The sequence below is a fragment of the Dasypus novemcinctus genome, chromosome 8, assembly GCF_030445035.2.
Source record: "Dasypus novemcinctus isolate mDasNov1 chromosome 8, mDasNov1.1.hap2, whole genome shotgun sequence".
NCBI lineage: Eukaryota > Metazoa > Chordata > Mammalia > Cingulata > Dasypodidae > Dasypus > Dasypus novemcinctus.
Window position 1 is genome coordinate 86,774,817 of NC_080680.1, and position 17,858 is coordinate 86,792,674.

General features: G+C 57.1%; 1 protein-coding gene across 1 annotated transcript in view; it reads right to left on the bottom strand.

Annotated features, from left to right (window-relative positions):
* HMCN2 (hemicentin 2) overlaps positions 1-17,858 on the bottom strand; it is a 151,392-nt gene that overhangs the window by 35,900 nt on the left and 97,634 nt on the right. The window contains exons 53-66 of the mRNA XM_071216527.1: positions 16,223-16,373; positions 14,389-14,610; positions 11,670-11,783; positions 11,055-11,242; positions 10,212-10,308; positions 9,157-9,318; positions 8,870-8,983; positions 7,684-7,886; positions 6,895-6,976; positions 5,630-5,761; positions 2,731-2,874; positions 2,485-2,644; positions 2,277-2,401; positions 1,677-1,860 (exon numbers count right to left, since the gene is read on the bottom strand). Of these exons, the coding sequence (XP_071072628.1) occupies positions 1,677-1,860; positions 2,277-2,401; positions 2,485-2,644; positions 2,731-2,874; positions 5,630-5,761; positions 6,895-6,976; positions 7,684-7,886; positions 8,870-8,983; positions 9,157-9,318; positions 10,212-10,308; positions 11,055-11,242; positions 11,670-11,783; positions 14,389-14,610; positions 16,223-16,373 (2,078 nt within the window). The remainder of the gene's footprint in view (positions 1-1,676; positions 1,861-2,276; positions 2,402-2,484; positions 2,645-2,730; positions 2,875-5,629; positions 5,762-6,894; positions 6,977-7,683; positions 7,887-8,869; positions 8,984-9,156; positions 9,319-10,211; positions 10,309-11,054; positions 11,243-11,669; positions 11,784-14,388; positions 14,611-16,222; positions 16,374-17,858) is intronic.

A 17,858-nucleotide genomic window follows, 5' to 3' on the forward strand; every position in this document is an offset into this window, starting at 1 on the left:
CTTAATCAGGCCATCGCCCTGACCTCTCCTCCTAAAATGTTCCTGTCAAGCTCCCCCATATCCCCTGCACTGCCAGAGCCAGTGGCCAGCTCCGGGGCCGCGTCGCCCTCCCTGAGATGCTGCCTTCTTGGGGTCCCCACGATGGCCCCCTCTCCTGCTCTCCTCGCCCTCCCTGGCTGCTCCTTCTCGCCCTCTTTCATTTGTGCTCCTTGTCCACAGCCCCATCTGACACTGGCGGAGGGGGAGCGTCCCGCTCGCTCTGTGGGGACTGCAGGCCGCCCTGGCTTCCAGTGCCCCCGGTTTGCTGACCGTTCCCTGACGCCTACCTCCCTGAATTCCAGAGTGGAACGGCCAGCTGCCCGCTTGCCGCCTTCCCCGGACGTCTCAGGGCCTCACATCAACATGCTCGAAAAGAACCCCAGGTCTTGCCCCGTCAACCTGCCCCCCCCTCAGAGGTCCCATCTCAGAAAACCAGAACCCCTACCTGCCAGATGCCAGGATCAAAACCTTGCCAAGGCCAACCCTTCTCTTCCTCTCTTACCTTCACGAATCCTGCCAGCTCTACCTTCCCTGGCCCAGGCCACCTGGAGTCCCACCTGGAGTGTTGTGACAGCCCCCTAACGCCCCCCTTCTGCGCTTGCCCCCACATTTGGAGTCCCCACAGCAGCCAGAGAATCCTTTAAAAACCTCAGCCAAAAAGACGGACTCTAGTTAATAGTACGATCACAGAAACGTTCCTTCATGACCTGGAACGAAGGGGCCACACCAGCGCAAGCCGCCACTAACAGGGTGGTGGATGGGAACTCTGCGCTTTATGCATGATTTCTCTGTAAACCTACACCTCTCTAATTCAAAACAAAACGAACAAAAGAACCTAAGCCAGAGCAGGATGACACTCCACCGGGCTTCCCACTGTAAAATCCAGAAGTCTTCCAAGGGCTTAGGAGTCCTGCATCACCTGACCCCCCACGCTGCTTGAACCCTCCGGGCTGGGCACACTCCCTCAGGGGCTTTGAACTTGCTGTGCCTTCTGTCTGGGTGCTCTTCCCCCACGGCATCCACCTGACGCCCTCTCACCCTCTTCAGGTTTCTGCTCAAATGTGCCCTTACCCAAGATCCTATCCCAGACCACCGTAAATGGCCGCCTCCACTGCCACCTTCCACCCCCTCACCCTGCTTTGCCGTCAGAGTCACTTACCCTCCTGACATTTCATATCTTATATCTGTGTGTTTTCTACCCCTTATGGCCACAGGAGCAGAGCACACTTCGTCCTGCTTATTGTTGCATCCCAGTGCCCGGACCTGGGCCTGGAATAGCCTTCCAGACTGACTGCGTGAAGACTTCGCTCAGGCACCTTCTTCCAGGAAGCCTTTCCTGATTTCCTCCACCCCGGGCCAGGCTGAGCTGGGTGCACCCAGGGATCATCACCTGGTTTTGTGCCTGCCTCCTCCACTGGACTGGGAGAGTGCCTGAGGGCAGAGGCCCCTTTCATCTCTGCAGCCCTGCTGGAGTTGCATTTGGGAGCGAGATCCCTCCTCCTCCCCGTCATGCGCCTCTATATGTTTGTGTTATTTTTATTCCATAAAACCACTCAGATGTGTTTCAAACCCCAGCTGCCTGAAGAGTGTCTGGGGCCTGCTCTCGGCCGCTGGCCAGGAGGGGAGGCACCGCCTACCTGAGGGTGCGGCCAGAGCCGTGCAGGTGAGTGCGCTGGGACAGCGGGAGGGGCAGGCCGTCCTTGAGCCAGCTCACGTGGATGGGCGGGGAGCCCCGGACGGGGCACGCCATGGTCACCAGCTCCCCAGCAGGGCTCGCCAGGGCCCCCGCCCCGTCTGCTCCCTGCTCGATGGTGGGAGGCACTGGGGGTGGGCAGCGACAAGAAGAGAGGGACGGTGAAGGGCCCGGCGGGGCGGCGGCTCCTCCCAGGGAAGTTCCTGCTGATGGTGCCAGTACCTGGATTTTTGCCACAGGCCACCATCGCGGCTGGGCTTCTTAGAGCCACGGTCACCCCACGCGAGGGATGAGGCCCACTGAGTGCGGGTGGCAGTCTCACCCTGTGGCTCCTTTCATCTCCATTCATCCCCCAGCTCTCCCCCTGCATCCGCTAGTTTGTAAATGAGGGAGGAGGCCCAGAGAGGTTGCACCATGGGCCTGGGTCACACAGCACGTAAGAGCTGGGGCTCTGGCAACCCCCCTCCCCATGTAGGCACCCATGGCAGCTGGAGTCCCGGTCAGTGGGGCCCCCCTCCCCGCCTCGGGCCCCGGGCTCCCTCACCCAGCACGTTCACGGTGTGCAGCCTGGCGTCCTCCCCGGCGGGGTTGTGGGCCACGCAGGTGTAGGCACCCGAGTCGGAGGCCCTCAGGCCCTTCAGCACCAGCGAGCTGCCGTCCAGGTAGAACCTGCCGCGGGGAGCGGGAGCGAGCGCAGGTGTGTGAGCGTCCGCAGGCCCTGCGCCTGGGGTGGGGAGCGGGCCTGGCCTTACCGGAGCCGGGCGCCCGCGCTCTGGTCCAGCGGGCCGCCGTCCTTCAGCCAGGCCACCTCCGGCGGTGGCTGCCCGTCGGCCGCGCAGTCCAGCCGCACCTGCTGCCCCTCCAGGACGCTGTGCTCCTGCGCGGCGCCCGAGCTCCGGATGCGGGGGGCCTCTGCGGCGGGGCTGTGGGTGAGGCCCGGGGCGGCGGCAGGGGAGGGCACAGGGGCAGGGCGCGGGGGGCACGGGGCGCGGGCCTACCCAGCACGGCCACCACGAAGTCCTTGCGGGCCTCGGCCTCGGCGTTCTTGGCCACGCACGTGTAAGTGCCGCCCTGGGCAGGCTGCAGGCGGCTCAGCTGGAGGCGGCCTCCGCGGGAGACCACGCCCGGCGCCACGCCGCTCTCTGTGGACAGAGGAGCATGCCAGGCTTTTGCCTGCACGAGGCCACCGTCCCAGGTGCCACCACTGGGCCGACATGAAGTCACGCGCCTTCCCGCGAGGGTCCCCATCCTCCGTACTCTCAAAGCTGGAAAGACCCCCGGGGACCCTTAACTCACCCACCCCTCCTAGTGCTCCTCGGGAAACGGGGGCCTCCTTCCTGGGCACAGCACCACCTCCTGCAGCCTGCTCTGCTTTGTTTACTCTCTTCCTTACCATCCCGTCCTATTTCCTTTCACTGAGGGCATTTCTTCCCAAGGGACCCCATTTCCTTTAGTGTCCAAGGACCTAAAGACTTGCTCCTCTTCCTGGTGACTCTCAGGCCCAGCCCCCGCCGTCCCCCTCCAGTTCCACCCGTGCCTCTGCCCCATCCCATCCCTCCCCTTGGGCCTCTGCTCAGGCTGAACCCCACGCCCAGTCTGGAATGCTTCCCCCTCATTCTCTCCGGCCCCACCTTCCCCACCCCCCCCCAAAGCCTTCTCTAACTGGTCTGCCCTCTTCCACATCCTCATTTGTCCAGCCAGCCTTTCCATACATTTACTATGTGTCCAACCTTGAGCTTGGGAATCAAAGATGGTAAGACCTGTCCCTGCCCTCAAAGAGTTCACAATGAATCCTAGAAGGAAGTCAGTCAAAGAAGCATAACCCACTGGGACAAGCCCCATGAAGCCTCTAACGAGTCAGGGAGCAATAGAGTGTGGGAGCAATCAGGCAGGGCTTTTGGAGGAGGCGAGTCTCAGCTGAGACAGGACAGTGAGTAGGAGATTAGCCAAGTAAAGTGGAGGTGGTCAGGGGAGTCCAGGGTGGGTGTTCTGGGCAGGGAACAGCATGTACAAGGATCTGGAGGAAAAAGAGAGCAGGGCACCCAGCAATTCCACACCCAGGTGTGTGCCCAAGAGAAATGAAAATGTATGTCCATGCAAACACTTGTGCATGAACTTTCATAGCATTTTCATAATAGTCCCAAGGTGGAAATAACCCAAATGCCCATCAACCGGCAGATGGATCAACAAAATGTGGTATAGCCCTGTAACAGTGTAGCAGGTTGATATATAGTTATGAATTCTAAAAATAGATATTGGATTATGTTTGTAAGCTGGTCTGTACCTGAGTGTGATTAAATTATGATTAGGGCTTTGATTGGGCTATGTCATTAGGGCATTGAGTCTCCACCCCTTGGTGGGTGGGGACTCACAGATAAAAGGCATGGCAAAGGATAGAGTTGGAGGTTTTGGATGTTGGAGTTTTGATGTGGAGTTTGATGGTGAAGTCTTAAGCTGGAGCCCCGGGAAATAATCACACAGAGGAAACAGAAGTAAGCCCCAGGAAGAAAGGAATCCTGAGCCCAGAGAGAAGCAAGACCCGGGAAGAGAGGAACCCAGGAAGCCTGATATCAGCAGATATCAGCAGCCCACTTGTTCCAACCTGTGGAAATAGACTTTGGTGAGGGAACTAACTTATATTTCATGGCCTGGTATCCGTAAGCTCCCACTCCAAACAATCCCCTTTATAAAAACCAACCAATTTCTGGTATTTTGCATCAGCACCCCTTTGACTGGCTAATGTAAACGAAATGTTATCTAGTCCTGAAAAGGAATGAAGTACTGATTCATGCTACAACATGGAGAAACCTAGAAAATTCTGCTGGGTGAAAGAAGCCAGATACCAAAGGTCACATAGTGTATGGTTCCATTTATATGTAATGTCCAGTGTAGGCAAACCTCTAGAGAGAGAACGTGGATTTTTGGTTGCCTAGGACCGGAGCACTGGGGAGAAGTGGGGCATGACTGCTAATGGGTATGCGGTTTTCCTTTGGAGCAATAAAAATATTCTAAGTTTGATTGTGATGATGGTTACACAACTGTGAATAGACTAAAAATACTTTGGATCGTGTGGTATATGAGTTACATCTCAATAGAGCTGTTGTGCGAGAGAGAACAGGGAGCACGTGAGGAGCAGAGAGCAGCCGGGGCTGGCTGGAGCCCCCTGGAGCTCGGGGGCGGAGGGCTGGGCTGGCCCCGCAGGCCTCCTGGGCTGCAGGGAGGAGTCTGGACTTTATTCTGAGGGACTCCGAGCCGTGAAAGGATTTTCAACAGGCAAATGACCCGCTCAGAGCTGCTTTGAAAGAGCTCTTTACCACAGAGTGGAGGGCCCAGCATGGGCTCAGGAGACCGGGGGGGGGGGGGGGGGGGGGGGGGGGGGGGGGGCGCTGCTGGCCCTGCCCAGGGAGGGGGGAACAGGAGGAGGCCACGGGATGGAAAGTGTGCCGGCACCAGAGGCGGCTATCAGCTGCCAGGATCACAGCGGGAGAGAAAGGGGGGGAGCGGGACCAAGGCTGGATAGGGGTGACCCACAGCGGGGCCAGGACAGAGCGGAGCCCCTGGAGCAGCAGCAGCGTTGGGGCCAGGGAAGCCAGCGCGGGGCCAGCGCCACGCTGCACAGCGTACAGCCACGTCCTCTGTCTCGAGGGGGCTGACTGAGGGCCCAAACGTGGGGAGGCTCAGGCCCCAACATGAGTGGTTCCCAGTCGGACATTTGGATTTCAAGGGTCAATAATGTTGCAAAAAGTGAAGAAGGGGGTGGCAACGACATTGCACTGTCAGTCTTTCATTTTCCAACTAAGAACACTTAATACCCAACAACTTTCTTCTGCATTCACTGCCATTTTAATAAATAAAGGAACACTGAGCACTAAAAAGAGAAGGATGTGATGTACTCACCAACAGGCATCCTGTCCTTCAGCCAAGTGACAGTGGGTGCAGGGACCCCAGTCACATCACAGGTCAGGACCAGGGGGCTCCCAGACACCTGGCTCACGGTCTCTGTCTTGGGGTTCTCAAACGTTGGGGGCACTGCGGGAAAGAAGCCAGATTTCCAGAATCCTGGGGATCTTCCCCTCCAGCACGTGCATTTCCTTCCTCTCACACAGATCCGGGATGCCTGAGAAACCTTTTCCTGTATTCAGGGGTTCACTTTTTATGCTTTTCCATTGATGAAGACATGGATTGTTTTATTCACAAATTTAAATAGCAGTTGCTGTTATGAAACGTTTGCAAAACAGAGCTTGAGAAGGCTCCCCTTAGACCAAGGATAGTAAAGCTGGTGTCCCCGCCCTCCCCCAGCCCGTTCTTCCCATATGTCTCCCACAGCAGAGTGTTAGCTGAGCACATGGTCGCTCACATAGACAATTTTTTCCCACTCTCCTTACAGGCTGCTGTGGCAGCTAAGTTCTTGCCAAAAGAATGTAAACTGAAGGAATGGCTATGACTTCTGCATTGCTTACTTAAAATAAAAATGCTTGCCCTCCACGGTTGCTCTTTTCGGTTTTCAGTGGGCTGGGGCAGGCTGGGATGTGTCCCAGCTTCAACCACACGGACACATCCCTAGAGGATGGGGGATCAACAAGCCAGAAGGATCCTAGGCCCCTAAATCACCACAGACACCTCTGGGATTTTAGATGAGAGGTAAACTTCTCATTTAGTCCACTGTATTTTGGGGTCTCTTTGTTACACAGCTTAGTCTAAATCCTAACTGACACAATATCTGACCCCAAGTAAATGGCCAAGCCTCTCCCTCCTTCCCACCTGAGCCACACATCTAATCAAATGCCATCCATGTTCTGTTCTTGGGTTGATGGACTTGGGCACCCCCAAGTCTCAAGATGAAGTTGGCTCAGCTTCCCGAGCATCTGATCTCTGAGGGCTCCTTACCATGCCAAGCTCTGTGTCCAACACGTTATAGACACGATAATGGCAGTCCCACCCACTCGAGCACTTCCTACGTGCCTAGCAGGCAGGTACTGCTTTTAGTTCCATTTTACTGAAGATAACCTGAGGGCCAGGGGGGCAAAGTGACTCTACTAAGCCCTACAAAGAAGTCGGGAACAGAGCTATATTTGGATCTGATCCTTTTACTTCTAGATCCCACCCGGCGACACCACTGCTTGCCAGCCAGGTTGGGTTCCTTATACCAAACGCCATCTTACCCTGGACGCTGAGGAGGAAGGTCCGCCTGGCCTCTCCAGCCGCAGTAGTGACTTTACAGGTGTACAAACCTGTATCTGACGCCTGAGGCAGAGAGAGCACAGGGTGGGGGTGTGCGTGGTTCTAGGGAGAGGGCCTAGGCCTCCCCTGAACAGCCAGGCCCCCGACGCCTGGGGAGAGCAGAGACTTCCCAACACACTGGCCCTGCCTAGGGGAGATAGCACCTTCTGGTCTTTCCCAAGGACCTCGAGGCACAGGGGGATGCATTGGAGGTGGGTGTGCAGGCTCTGGACCCCGACCCTCCCCTGGGCATGCACTTCAGCCAAGCTTGGAGGAAAAATCCCTTCGCTGTGGGGGTGGAGTTGAATCAGCAAAGAAAGGCCCAGAAGGGATTCCCAGAGGACCCAAAAAATATTCATCCAACAAACACTCGGGAGTATCTAATCCAGACAGGGGAGGGAGGGCAGAACAGCCTCCCAGAGAGCTGCAGATCCAGAAGGGCCTAGAAAGGAGCTACTGCACTTTTTATTTTTTTTTAACATATGGGGAAACAGAGGCAGAGAGTGGCGAAGGCACCTGCTCCAGGTCCCGCTGTGAGTTGGTGCAGAGCCGGGCCTAGGACCCCCTTCTCTAGAGTCCCGTATTCTCCCCATGTCTCTGGCCTTGGAGGCCAATTTGGTCAGGGTCCCCCAGGCCGAGGTGGCAGCAGCCCCCACACCTGCCCAGCACCTGCCCATCCCGCCCCAGCCTGGGAGGTGAGACTCTCAGGCGCTCACTGCCCTGCTGCTCACCTGGGTGCCCAGCACCTCCAGCCTCTGCCCGCCCAGGAGAGCCTGGGTCTGCTGTGCCAGGACGAGGGGCTGCCCGTCCTTGTACCAGGTCACGGTCGGCTCAGGGAGTGCGTCTGTCTCACAGCTCAGGATGGCCTTGTCCCCAGCCCGCACCAGGACCGTTTCCTGGGGGCCTCTGGGAGCCTGCCTAAAGGTGGGGGGCACTGAGGGCAGGAGACAAGCAGAGTGAGGTGCCACAGTGAGCACAGGCAAGCCGCCTGGAGCCAGCAGCCTAAGGAGACCCACCGGGTCAGGCAGAGGACCCAGACCCCAGGGGTCAGCACTGACCCAAGTAGGTGGAGGAAGAGCGCCCTGGCCAACCTTGCCAAAGACCTGCTGGGCGTCCTGGGGAAAGCCTCCTGCCCTCTCGGGCCTCAGCCCCCTAGACGAGTGAGATGCTCTGACAGTCCTCCTTGGCACCTTCCTGCACAGAGCAGGCCCCAACTGGGTTAGAGCCCTCCAGGGAGGGCCACTCTGGACCCCTGTCCCTCCAGCAGGCAGGCTCATCCCACTTACAGAAAATAGCAATGTAGAAGCCCCCCACTTCCAGCACTGTGTGCCTGGCACAGCACCTGGCACACAGTGGGTGAACGTGCACCCATGAAGGAACCTTCCCAGTGAGGCCTGCTCATGACCTTGGGTCAGCTTTTCCCAAGAGGATTCTGAAGACCAAGAACTCTGCAAAAAGTTCCAGGCCAAGAGTCTTGGGACTAAACAGGCTTGGGAAAGGCCCCTTCCTGGGCTAAGCTCTCGGGGGTTCATCACACTGCTCCCCCTCCCCAACCTCCCCATCATCAGAGCTCGTCACCCACCAGGCACTGGGCTAAGCATCATGCACATGGCCATTTAACCCTTATACCAACCACCACCTTAGAAGGAGAAATCCAAGTCTCAGAGAGGGGGAAGTGGCTTGTCCAAGGTCACAGAGCACGTACGTGCACAGCTGAGTTTCACACCCAAGTGTGCCTCACTCTAGATGCTCTTAACGAGACCACGCTGCTGGGCACTGTCCCTGCCTGGGGGATGCGCCTCCTGTCTCAGGCTCGGCTGGTGCTGCTGCCCCTCTTCTGGCTGTGCAGCCCAGGGGAGGCGGGGCTGAGGGCTGCCTGGGACACAGCGGGTCGGTGCAGGCAGGGGACAGACGTACCCAAAACGCTAAGCTGCACCAGTTTCTGGTCTTGGCCAGCAGCATTGAGGGCTTCACACACGTAGGTCCCGGAGTCCGAGGGCTGTGCTCGTGCCAGCTGCAGCGTGTGGGTGCCTGTGGTGGGTGGGGGGGAGCTCAGCCCCTCACATTGCAAACTGGTCCCAGCCCCCAGGCCCACCTCCCAATCTAAAGCCCTCCCTGACTCACAGCCCTGTCCTAGGTTTGGGGAAAGGACTCTGGTTCCCCACACAGCCTCTGAGCTGGGCCCGAAGCCTCAGTTTACCCACCAGGCAGGAGGAAGGCCTCTTCGCCCAGGGAGAGGGCCCGGCTGTCCTTGTACCACGTGACCTCGGGGCTCGGGTGGGCGTGGACGTCACAGGGGAGGGAGACGCTGCTATTGAGGACAGTGGTGACCTGCTCCGAGGTCCAGCCTGCGATTTTTGGTGGGACTGTCCCCATGGCCACCAGGATAAGAAAGACACGTGAGAATGCATACCAGCTGGGAGCAGAGAGCCAGAGCCAAACACAAAGAACCCTTACTGAGCTTCTGGAGTGTCACTGTGGCCCATCTTCAAACAACCCTGTGCAGAGGCTTCTATATGTCATAGCTGGCTTACAAATGAGAGCACTGAGGCTCAGAGACCAGAGAGGGGCAGTCACTTTTCCAAGGCCACACTGCTGGTCAGTGGCAGAGCCAAAATGTGAGTTCAGATTTGTGTCCAAGACTGTGAGTCCTCAACACTGTCACTCTCCCTTCCTGAGGCCACAGCTGCCACTGCATCTGGAGGCAGAGCTCATGGCCACCAAGATGCAATGTGTGTCATGAGAGGGCAGAGGTCATGGGCACAGACTCTCCACCGTGTGACCTCTCTGAGTCTGATCCACAGATGTAAAATTGAGCTAGCTCTATAGCTCTCCTGGAAGGAGTCAGCACAGGGATTGTGTTCAGCCCGTACCAGGTATGTAGTAGGTGCTCAGTAATGGTGCTCTAAGGCCTCAGGAGAGCTGCTCCCTGAGCTGCCTCCAAAGTTGCTTAAAGTCATCTGGGGTTGTCCCACTAGAGATCAGGGCCCCCAAATACTCTGACGTGAGATGTGGCTGGTGCTAGGCTGGGATGCCTGAACTCCAGTGGCAGGTCCCAGAGCCCAGGACATTGGAAGCACCAAGGAGGTGGGTGCCCTGGGGCTGGGACCCAATGCTGTGTCTGCACCTTGCTGGTCCCCAGCCTGGCCTGGCTAATCCGCAGTGCTGGCCAGTGGCAGAGCAGAGGCCCAGCAGGCATGCAGCACCAGCCCCTTCGTCAGCTGGGGCTCACGGGGGCTGCCTGCTCAGCCCAGCTCACCTTGGACCCTGAGGGTAAAGAGTTTCTCTGCAAAGCCCGCCTGGTTCTCGGCCACACACATGTAGCTGGCAGCATCAGCCGCTTCTGCAGTAGAAACCTGTAAGGGAGGTGGTGTGGGGAGATGCCACAGGCTGGGAGATGCCACGTGCTGGATGGCTCTGGGCAGGGCCGGGGCCTCTCCAGGCTCCCGATGCCTGCCATCCCCACAGAACCACTGCGAGGGCTCCCAGCCTCCCAGCCAGGCACGGTGGGCACCAGGCAGCTCCTGGAGACCCGGAGGAGGCTGGTTACAGGGAGCAGGACTTACGAGGCACCATCGATGGGCACAGCACATGCCACAGCCTTCTAGGGCTTTGAGTGACATTTGGGGGTGGGAGGGTTGTGTGCGAGGTGGGGTGTTGGGTGCATCCCAGTAGCAAACTAGATGCAACTACGGTCCCCCCATGCCTGTGGAGGGCTGCTGTGGGCTGGGCTGGGTCACAGGGCTCCCATGCAGCTCTGTGCTCTGAACCCTGGCTGGCTGAGGGTGCAGGCACAGCCTGGAGTCGAAGCCCTGTCAGTGTCAGATGGCATTCCCACAGAAGGTCACCATGCCATGCTGGACCCTTGGTGTGGCACGAATGCGTGGGCGTCCCTTTCTGGGCCACCTGAACTTCCAGTTGCTCTGGGCTTGCCCAGTGAGGCGCCTCACATGTAGTTACATGACGATTTGATGGGCTGAATAGAATCCCAGGTGTGACAACACTTCAGGCAAGAAGTCCCATTTGGCACAGAAAGTGACATCCTCAGGGCCGAGGCGGCAGCAGCCGCTGCTACTGCAGCCCGCCCAGGGGGGCTCCTGACCTGTAGGACCTGCCCGTCCTCCAGGACCTGCAGCCGCGGGCTCGGGGAGAAAGGCAGCCCATTCTGCAGCCACGAGACGGTGGGCGTGGGGTTGCCCAGGGCGCGGCACTGTAGGCCGACCGTGCTGCTGGCGTTGACCGTCACCTCCTCCACCAGCTCCTCCGTGTCGCCCAGGATCACAGGTGGGGCTGGGGGCAGTGGAGAGGAGGGGGAGGGGCCAGAAGCCCAACTTGGGTAAAGGTCCCCGGGGTGGGTGGGGGCGAGGGGAGTGGAGGCCAGAGCAACGTGGCCTTCGGGGTTAAGCCCTGGCTGAGGCTGTTTGTGACCTGCTCACCAAACCCTCCCAAGCCCTGATGCAGTTAAAGAACCCGAGGCACAGAGAGGGTTGGTGGTTTGCCCACGGCCACACAGCTTAGCTAGGATGCAGCTAACTTGGAATTTGAGTCCAGTTCTGCCTGGTTTTGGAACCCAAGCTTGTCATCCCTAAATTATCTGCCTCCTCATCACCACCACACATGCACTCTACCTGGACCCCCTTCTAGAGGGCAGCCCTTGTGGGGCTGGCAGCCCTGAGACCTGACCCCCACCCCTCACTCCCAGGCCTGGGGCACTCACTCAGTACCAGCAGCTCGTAGTGCAGCCAGTCCTCGCCCACCTCGTTGGAGGCCTTGCACGAATACCTCCCGGCATCCTCTGCGCGTACCAGGGGGATCTGAAGGACCCGGCCTCCTGCAGGGACCCGGCACAGAGGCCTGAGCTCAGGGCAAGACCTCCTTTGAACAGGGCAGCCACTTTTCCCTCTGGAGGACCTGGGACACCTCACTCTCTCCCACCTCCTGGCTCAATTGTGAGAACGAAAGAAAAAACCCGCCCTGTCAGGTCACAGGTCCAGGTGAGGATTAAAAGTCCAACAGCTAGGGAAGCAGACTTGGCCCAATGGATAGGGCGTCCGCCTACCACATGGGAGGTCCGCGGTTCAAACCCCGGGCCTCCGTGACCCGTGTGGAGCTGGCCCATGCGCAGCACTGATGCGGGCAAGAAGTGCCCTGCCATGCAGGGGTGTCCCCCGCGTAGGGGAACCCCATGCGCAAGGAGTGCACCCCGTGAGGAGAGCCGCCCAGAGCGAAATAAAGTGCAGCCTGCCCAGGAATGGTGCCACACACACGGAGAGCTGACACAACAAGATGACGCAACAAAAAGAGACACAGATTCCCGGTACTGTTGACAAGGATAGAAGCGGTCACAGAAGAACACACAGTGAGTGGACAGAGAGAGCAGACAACTGGGGTGGGGGGGAAGGAGAGAGGAAAAAAAAAAAAGTCCAACAGCTGCTTCCTGTGTGCCAGGCCCTGAGCTGAGTGGTCTCCCTGATTAGCCCACAGCAACTCTGTGGGGCACGTGCTGTGATCATTCCCATGTTTCTGATGGAAAAACTGAGGCTGACCGAGAGTGCCCAGTGAGATGGTAGCAGGCAGGTGGGGGCTGGGCTACCAAGAGGGAGGAGGGTGCTGGGAAGGGCAGAAGGTGGACAAAGCCCTGGCAGGTGCTCAGGTGAGGCTTTCAGGAGACAAAGGGGGGAGCGCCTGGTCTGGGGTGGGAGGGATGGGAGGTATCCCCAGGACCCTCTTCAGTCAAGGGCCAGGAAGGCCCTGGGACAGGTCAGGGGCTGGAGTTGGTCTGGATGGCTGCAGGGCTAGGGGGTCACTGTGTGCTCAGGACTCTGGGTTGGGGGGGTCTCTGGCCCAGGTTATGACAGGGTTACAGGCAGAGCCCTAAGACAACGGCCAGCACTGGGGAGGTCGTGGCCATGGTTGGGGGTCGGTTGATGGATGGGGTAGGCAGGGTCAGAATTAGGGTCAGCATGTGACCACAATCACTGGGTGCCCAGGACTAGGTCAGTGGCCAGGGTCAGAGGTCAGTGGTGGGGTTGGAGGCCTATGACTAGGTCGAGGGGAGTTGGGGGTCAGTGACAGTGGTCAGCCTTGCTTGATAGTTGGGATTAATCTGTCTGGGGTCGGAGTCATGGGTCAGCATGTGAGCGAGCTCATCGTGTACCCAGCATTTAGGAAGAGTCCAGGTCAGAAGTCCCTGGCCAGGTTAAGGGATCAGTCCAGGGGGTTCCGGTGGGCATGGACAGCCTGCACTGAGCACTGTCTCCCTCCAAGAGGCCGCCTTCTTCCCAGCGGCCAGGCACAAGCCCTGCTATGACCCTGCTTGTCTGAAGCCTCGTCTTCCCCCAACCAGCCCCGCCACTGGACCGACCCCAGCAGGACATGGTGTGACTCGAATGGGGAGACCAGCTAGTCTCCCCTCATCAGGCTTTTCACAAGGTCCTGTGCCCCAATTCCCCCCGAGGAGGCTGGGTGAGCCAGGCAGGGAAGCTGGGCATTGCTGAGCTTCCCTGAAGACGTTTAATTCAAGAACATCCACTAAAAAAACTATTCTAGGGAAACGGATTTGGCCCAACGGATAGAGCATCTGCCTACCATATGGGAGGTCCAGAGTTCAAACCCCGGGCCACCTTGACCCATGTGGAGCTGGCCCATGCGCAGCACTGATGCATGCAAGGAGTGCCATGTCACGCAGGGGTGTCCCCCGCATAGGGGAGCCCCACGCGCAAGGTGTGCACCCTGCAAGGAGAGCCGCCCAGCACGAAAAAAGTGCACCCTGCCCAGGAATGGCGCCGCACACACGGAGAGCTGACACAGCAAGATGACACAACAAAAGAGACACAGATTCCCGTGCCGCTACCAAGAATGCAAGCGGACACAGAAGAACACACAGTGAATGGACACAGAGAGCAGACAATGGCGGGAGAGGGGGCCGGAGGGAAAGGGGAGAGAAATAAATAAATAATAAATCTTTAAAAATATATATTCTAAACTAAAAATTCATTTAAAAAAATAACCTTAAACAAATATTCAAGGTGTTTAAAAAAAAAAAAAAGTCTACACGAGCATGAGCTCATGGTCCACAGAGCCAGTGGGAGCATCTTCAGTGTTTTGAGTCATGAGACTTTTTAAGGATCTTAATAAAGGAACCAAATCCCTCTCCAGAGAAAGATGCCAACTCTCGCTCATGTTTTCAAGCCAGTGCAGATCCTGAAGCCCCAGGGTGAGCAGGCCCCAGGGTGAGAACCTCTGTTCTAAAATCAAGGGGCAGAAGGGGTCCCAGTTCTTGCCTGCAGAGAGAGAAGAGCATCTAGCCTCAGTTTACCAAGGGCAGCTGATGTCCAAAGAGACCACATGTTGGCACTCGGCAGGGGGGCATCGCTCGTGGGATTTGCAAGCTAAGGGGACGGCACTAATGTGGGTTTGCAAATGCCCTGACCTACCTTGCAGCACAGACACCCCATCTGTGGCCGCCAGGGGCTGGTCCTCCCTGAACCAGGTGAGCTCCGGGGGTGGGACAGCATTGGTGTCGCAGTACAGGTAGGCGGGGTTGTTCTCCACGATCTCCCGGTACTCAGTCACCCCGCCCCGGGCCTCCTCCTCCTCCTGGGACAGGATCTCAAAGGCTGCGCTGGCATCACCCACCTTCTGGAACATGGGGGGCACTGGATGGGAGCCGGGATGGGAGAGACAAAGTGGTCAGGACACACAGCTGAGGCACGGGGAATGGCACTTCTGCTCAGAGACTCCCCTCCCAGCAGCCCCAGGCACAGAAATCCCACTGGGAGAGCCCTTCCCCTAGATCGAGGCATTTTAAAAATTCACTCGCTCCTTCATCTGGTGGTTACTGAGCACCTGCTATGTGCTGGGCTCTAGGAGAAGGTGCCTGTCCTCCGGAGCACATATCAAATGGACTCTGAAAGACTCCTCATAACACAGAAATAATTTTTAGAGGAGGAAGGCAGAAACTAAGATTTAGCCAGAGTTTATCATTGTTTCGTGCACTGAGGCACAAAATCATTGACTTTTAGAGCTGGAAGGGACCTATAGTTCACCTTATTTGATCACCCAAATCTTACAAATGGTAAAACTAAGGCACAGAGGGACAGGGATTTCTCAAGGTCATGCAGCCCATTAATGATAGGCTAGAGTACAAAGCGTCCCTGATTCCCCTCTTAGAGTACTGGTCTGGGAGCAAGATGCCCCAGGCAGCACTGAGCAGGCACGAGCAGCCTGGAGCAGCTCTTCTACCTGCTAGGACCCTCCAGAAGCATCACGTACAAAATCCTGGCTCTGAACTCACAGCTGTGGTGCTGGGCTAGGCTGTCAGCCTGCCTGCCTCCCTGCCTGTTTTCCTGCCTCCCTCCCTCCTTCCTTCCCATTTCTCCTTTTTATTTTTCCTTTTTATTAGAGCAGTGATGAGCCTACAAAACAATCATGCATGGCGTGCAGAATTCTCATATACACCCCTCCACCAAAACCATACATTGCTGTGGAACATTTGTTATGGATTATGAAAGAACATAATCAGACTATTCTAAATTCCTTGTCAAAAAAGAAGACATTGTGAAACATATGCAAAAGCAGAGAGAATAACATGATGAGCCCCACGTCCCCACGACCAGCTTTGACAACTGTCAGCTCACGGTCGCTCTTCCTCTCGCCCTGCGTTACTTGAAGCAAATCCGCACGTCTCCTAATGAAGTAACAGGCGCCGGCAGAGGGCTTAAGGTTTAGGCTTAACCAGACCCGGTTCAAATGCAGGCTCTGCCATTTAATTCCAGGACTTGGGGGAAAGTAGGTTCATCTCTTGGTGCCCGCTTTCCTCGGCGGTTTAGGGAGAAGGGCTCGTGTGAGGCCCGGGGTCGGCAGCTGACCACAGCCGTCCCTGGGGGGAAGGTTCTCTTGCAAAGTGCAGGTCTCCTTTCAGGGGCACGGAGGGGAAAGGACTGCTGTTTCAGTTCAGTGAAGCAGGGACCCTGTCAGGGCACCCTAAGAGCACCCCTGAAAGTCGCTAGCCTGTTAAAGGAGGTTTTTCGGAAGGAAAGGCCTTCAGCACAGGGACTGGCTCTAATGGTGGAATCCAGAGGCAGCGGGAAGGGTGGGAGCTGGGGGTCCTGGGCAAGGCAGCCTGGTGGAACCCGCTGGGACAAAGTGTGCCGAGAGCCCCACCCCAGCGGGCCACTGGCCAGCACCCCCCATCCACCCTCTTGGGGCTGCTGACGCTCCCCACGCCCGGCCACGCTGGCCGACACCCCCCTGCTGGCCCACACACACCCTGGATGAGCACGTGGAAGTCCTGGTCGTCCTCGCCAGCCACGTTGGCGGCCACACACAGGTATCGCCCTGAGTCCGAGAGCCGCGTGGGCTGGATCTGCAGCAGCCGCCCTTCGCCCAGGACGTGGAGCCGCTGGTTGGGGGTCACGGGCTGGGGTGGGGGTAGGGGCACAAGAGGGAGAGCAGAGATCAGAAATGAGGGGGCAGAAAGTGTGACAACCGGTGTACTTTATTGCAAATATGTTATATTTTAACAAACTTTAAAAAGCACAACAGGGAAACGGACTTTGGCCCAGTGGTTAGGGCGTCCGTCTACCATATGGGAGGTCCGCGGTTCAAACCCTGGTCCTCCTTGACCCATGTGGAGCTGGCCATGCACAGCGCTGATGCGCGCAAGGAGTGCCGTGCCACGCAGGGGTGTCCCCCGCGTGGGGAAGCCCCACGCGCAAGGAGTGCGCCCGTGAGGAGAGCCACCCAGCGTGAAAAGAAAGAGCAGCCTGCCCAGGAATGGCGCCGCCCACACTTCCCGAGCCGCTGACGACAACAGAAGCGGACAAAGAAACAAGACGCAGCAAATAGACACCAAGAACAGACAACCAGGGGAGGGGAGGGGGATTAAATAAATAAATAAATCTTAAAAAAAAAAAAAAAAAAAGCACAACATATTTGGATGTGTACATCCAAATGACAACTTTGTAAAATTAGTTGCTCTAAATAATATTGCAGGGACAGATGCCGGACATTATATATCCTACCATAACCCACTGAATGGACTGGGGGAGAGTGTAAACTACAATGCAAACTATAATCCAGCAGTGTAGCAGTGCTCCAAGATGTATTTACCAAATGCAATGAATGTACCACAATGATGAAAGAAGTTGTTGATGTGGGAGGAGTGGGGGGGTGGGGTATATGGGAACCTCTTATAGTTCTTTTTTTTTTTTCCCTGAAGATTTATTTATTTCTCTTCCTTCCCCCCACCCCACTCCAGTTGTGTGTTCTCTGTGTCTATTTGCTGCGACTTTTTCTTTGTCTGCTTCTGTTGTTGTCAGCGGCATGGGAATCTGTGTTTCTTTTTGTTGTGTCATCTTGTGTCAACTCTCCATGTGTGTGGCACCATTCTTAGGCAGGCTGCCCTTCCTTTTGCTCTGGGTGGTTCTCCTTACGGGGCGTGCTCCTTGTGTGTGGGGCTCCCCAACGCGGGGGACACCCCTGCGTGGCAGGGCACTCCTTGCGCGCATCAGCACTGTGCATGGGCCAGCTCCACACGGGTCAAGGAGGCCCGGGGTTTGAACTGCGGACCTCCCATGTGGTAGATAGACGCCCTAACCACTGTGCCAAGTCCGCGTCCCTCTTATATTTCTTAATGTAACATTTTTTGTGATCTATGTATCTTTTAAAAAAAAAAGACAATTTAAAAATTTAAAAACATTTGAAAAAAAATCTAAATTAAATGGTGAAATGGCCAGAGGTTAACGCTTATGAGACTTGCTCCCTATGAACGTAGCTGAATTTCCTACAAGAATAAAGGGTGAGGCAGGGCCCAGGCCAGCTCTGGTGCCAGGTGCTCTAAGAGCTGCCTTTTCTGGAAGGCTCTAGGAAGAACCACGGGGACCCCGCCAGAGCCTGGGGCTGC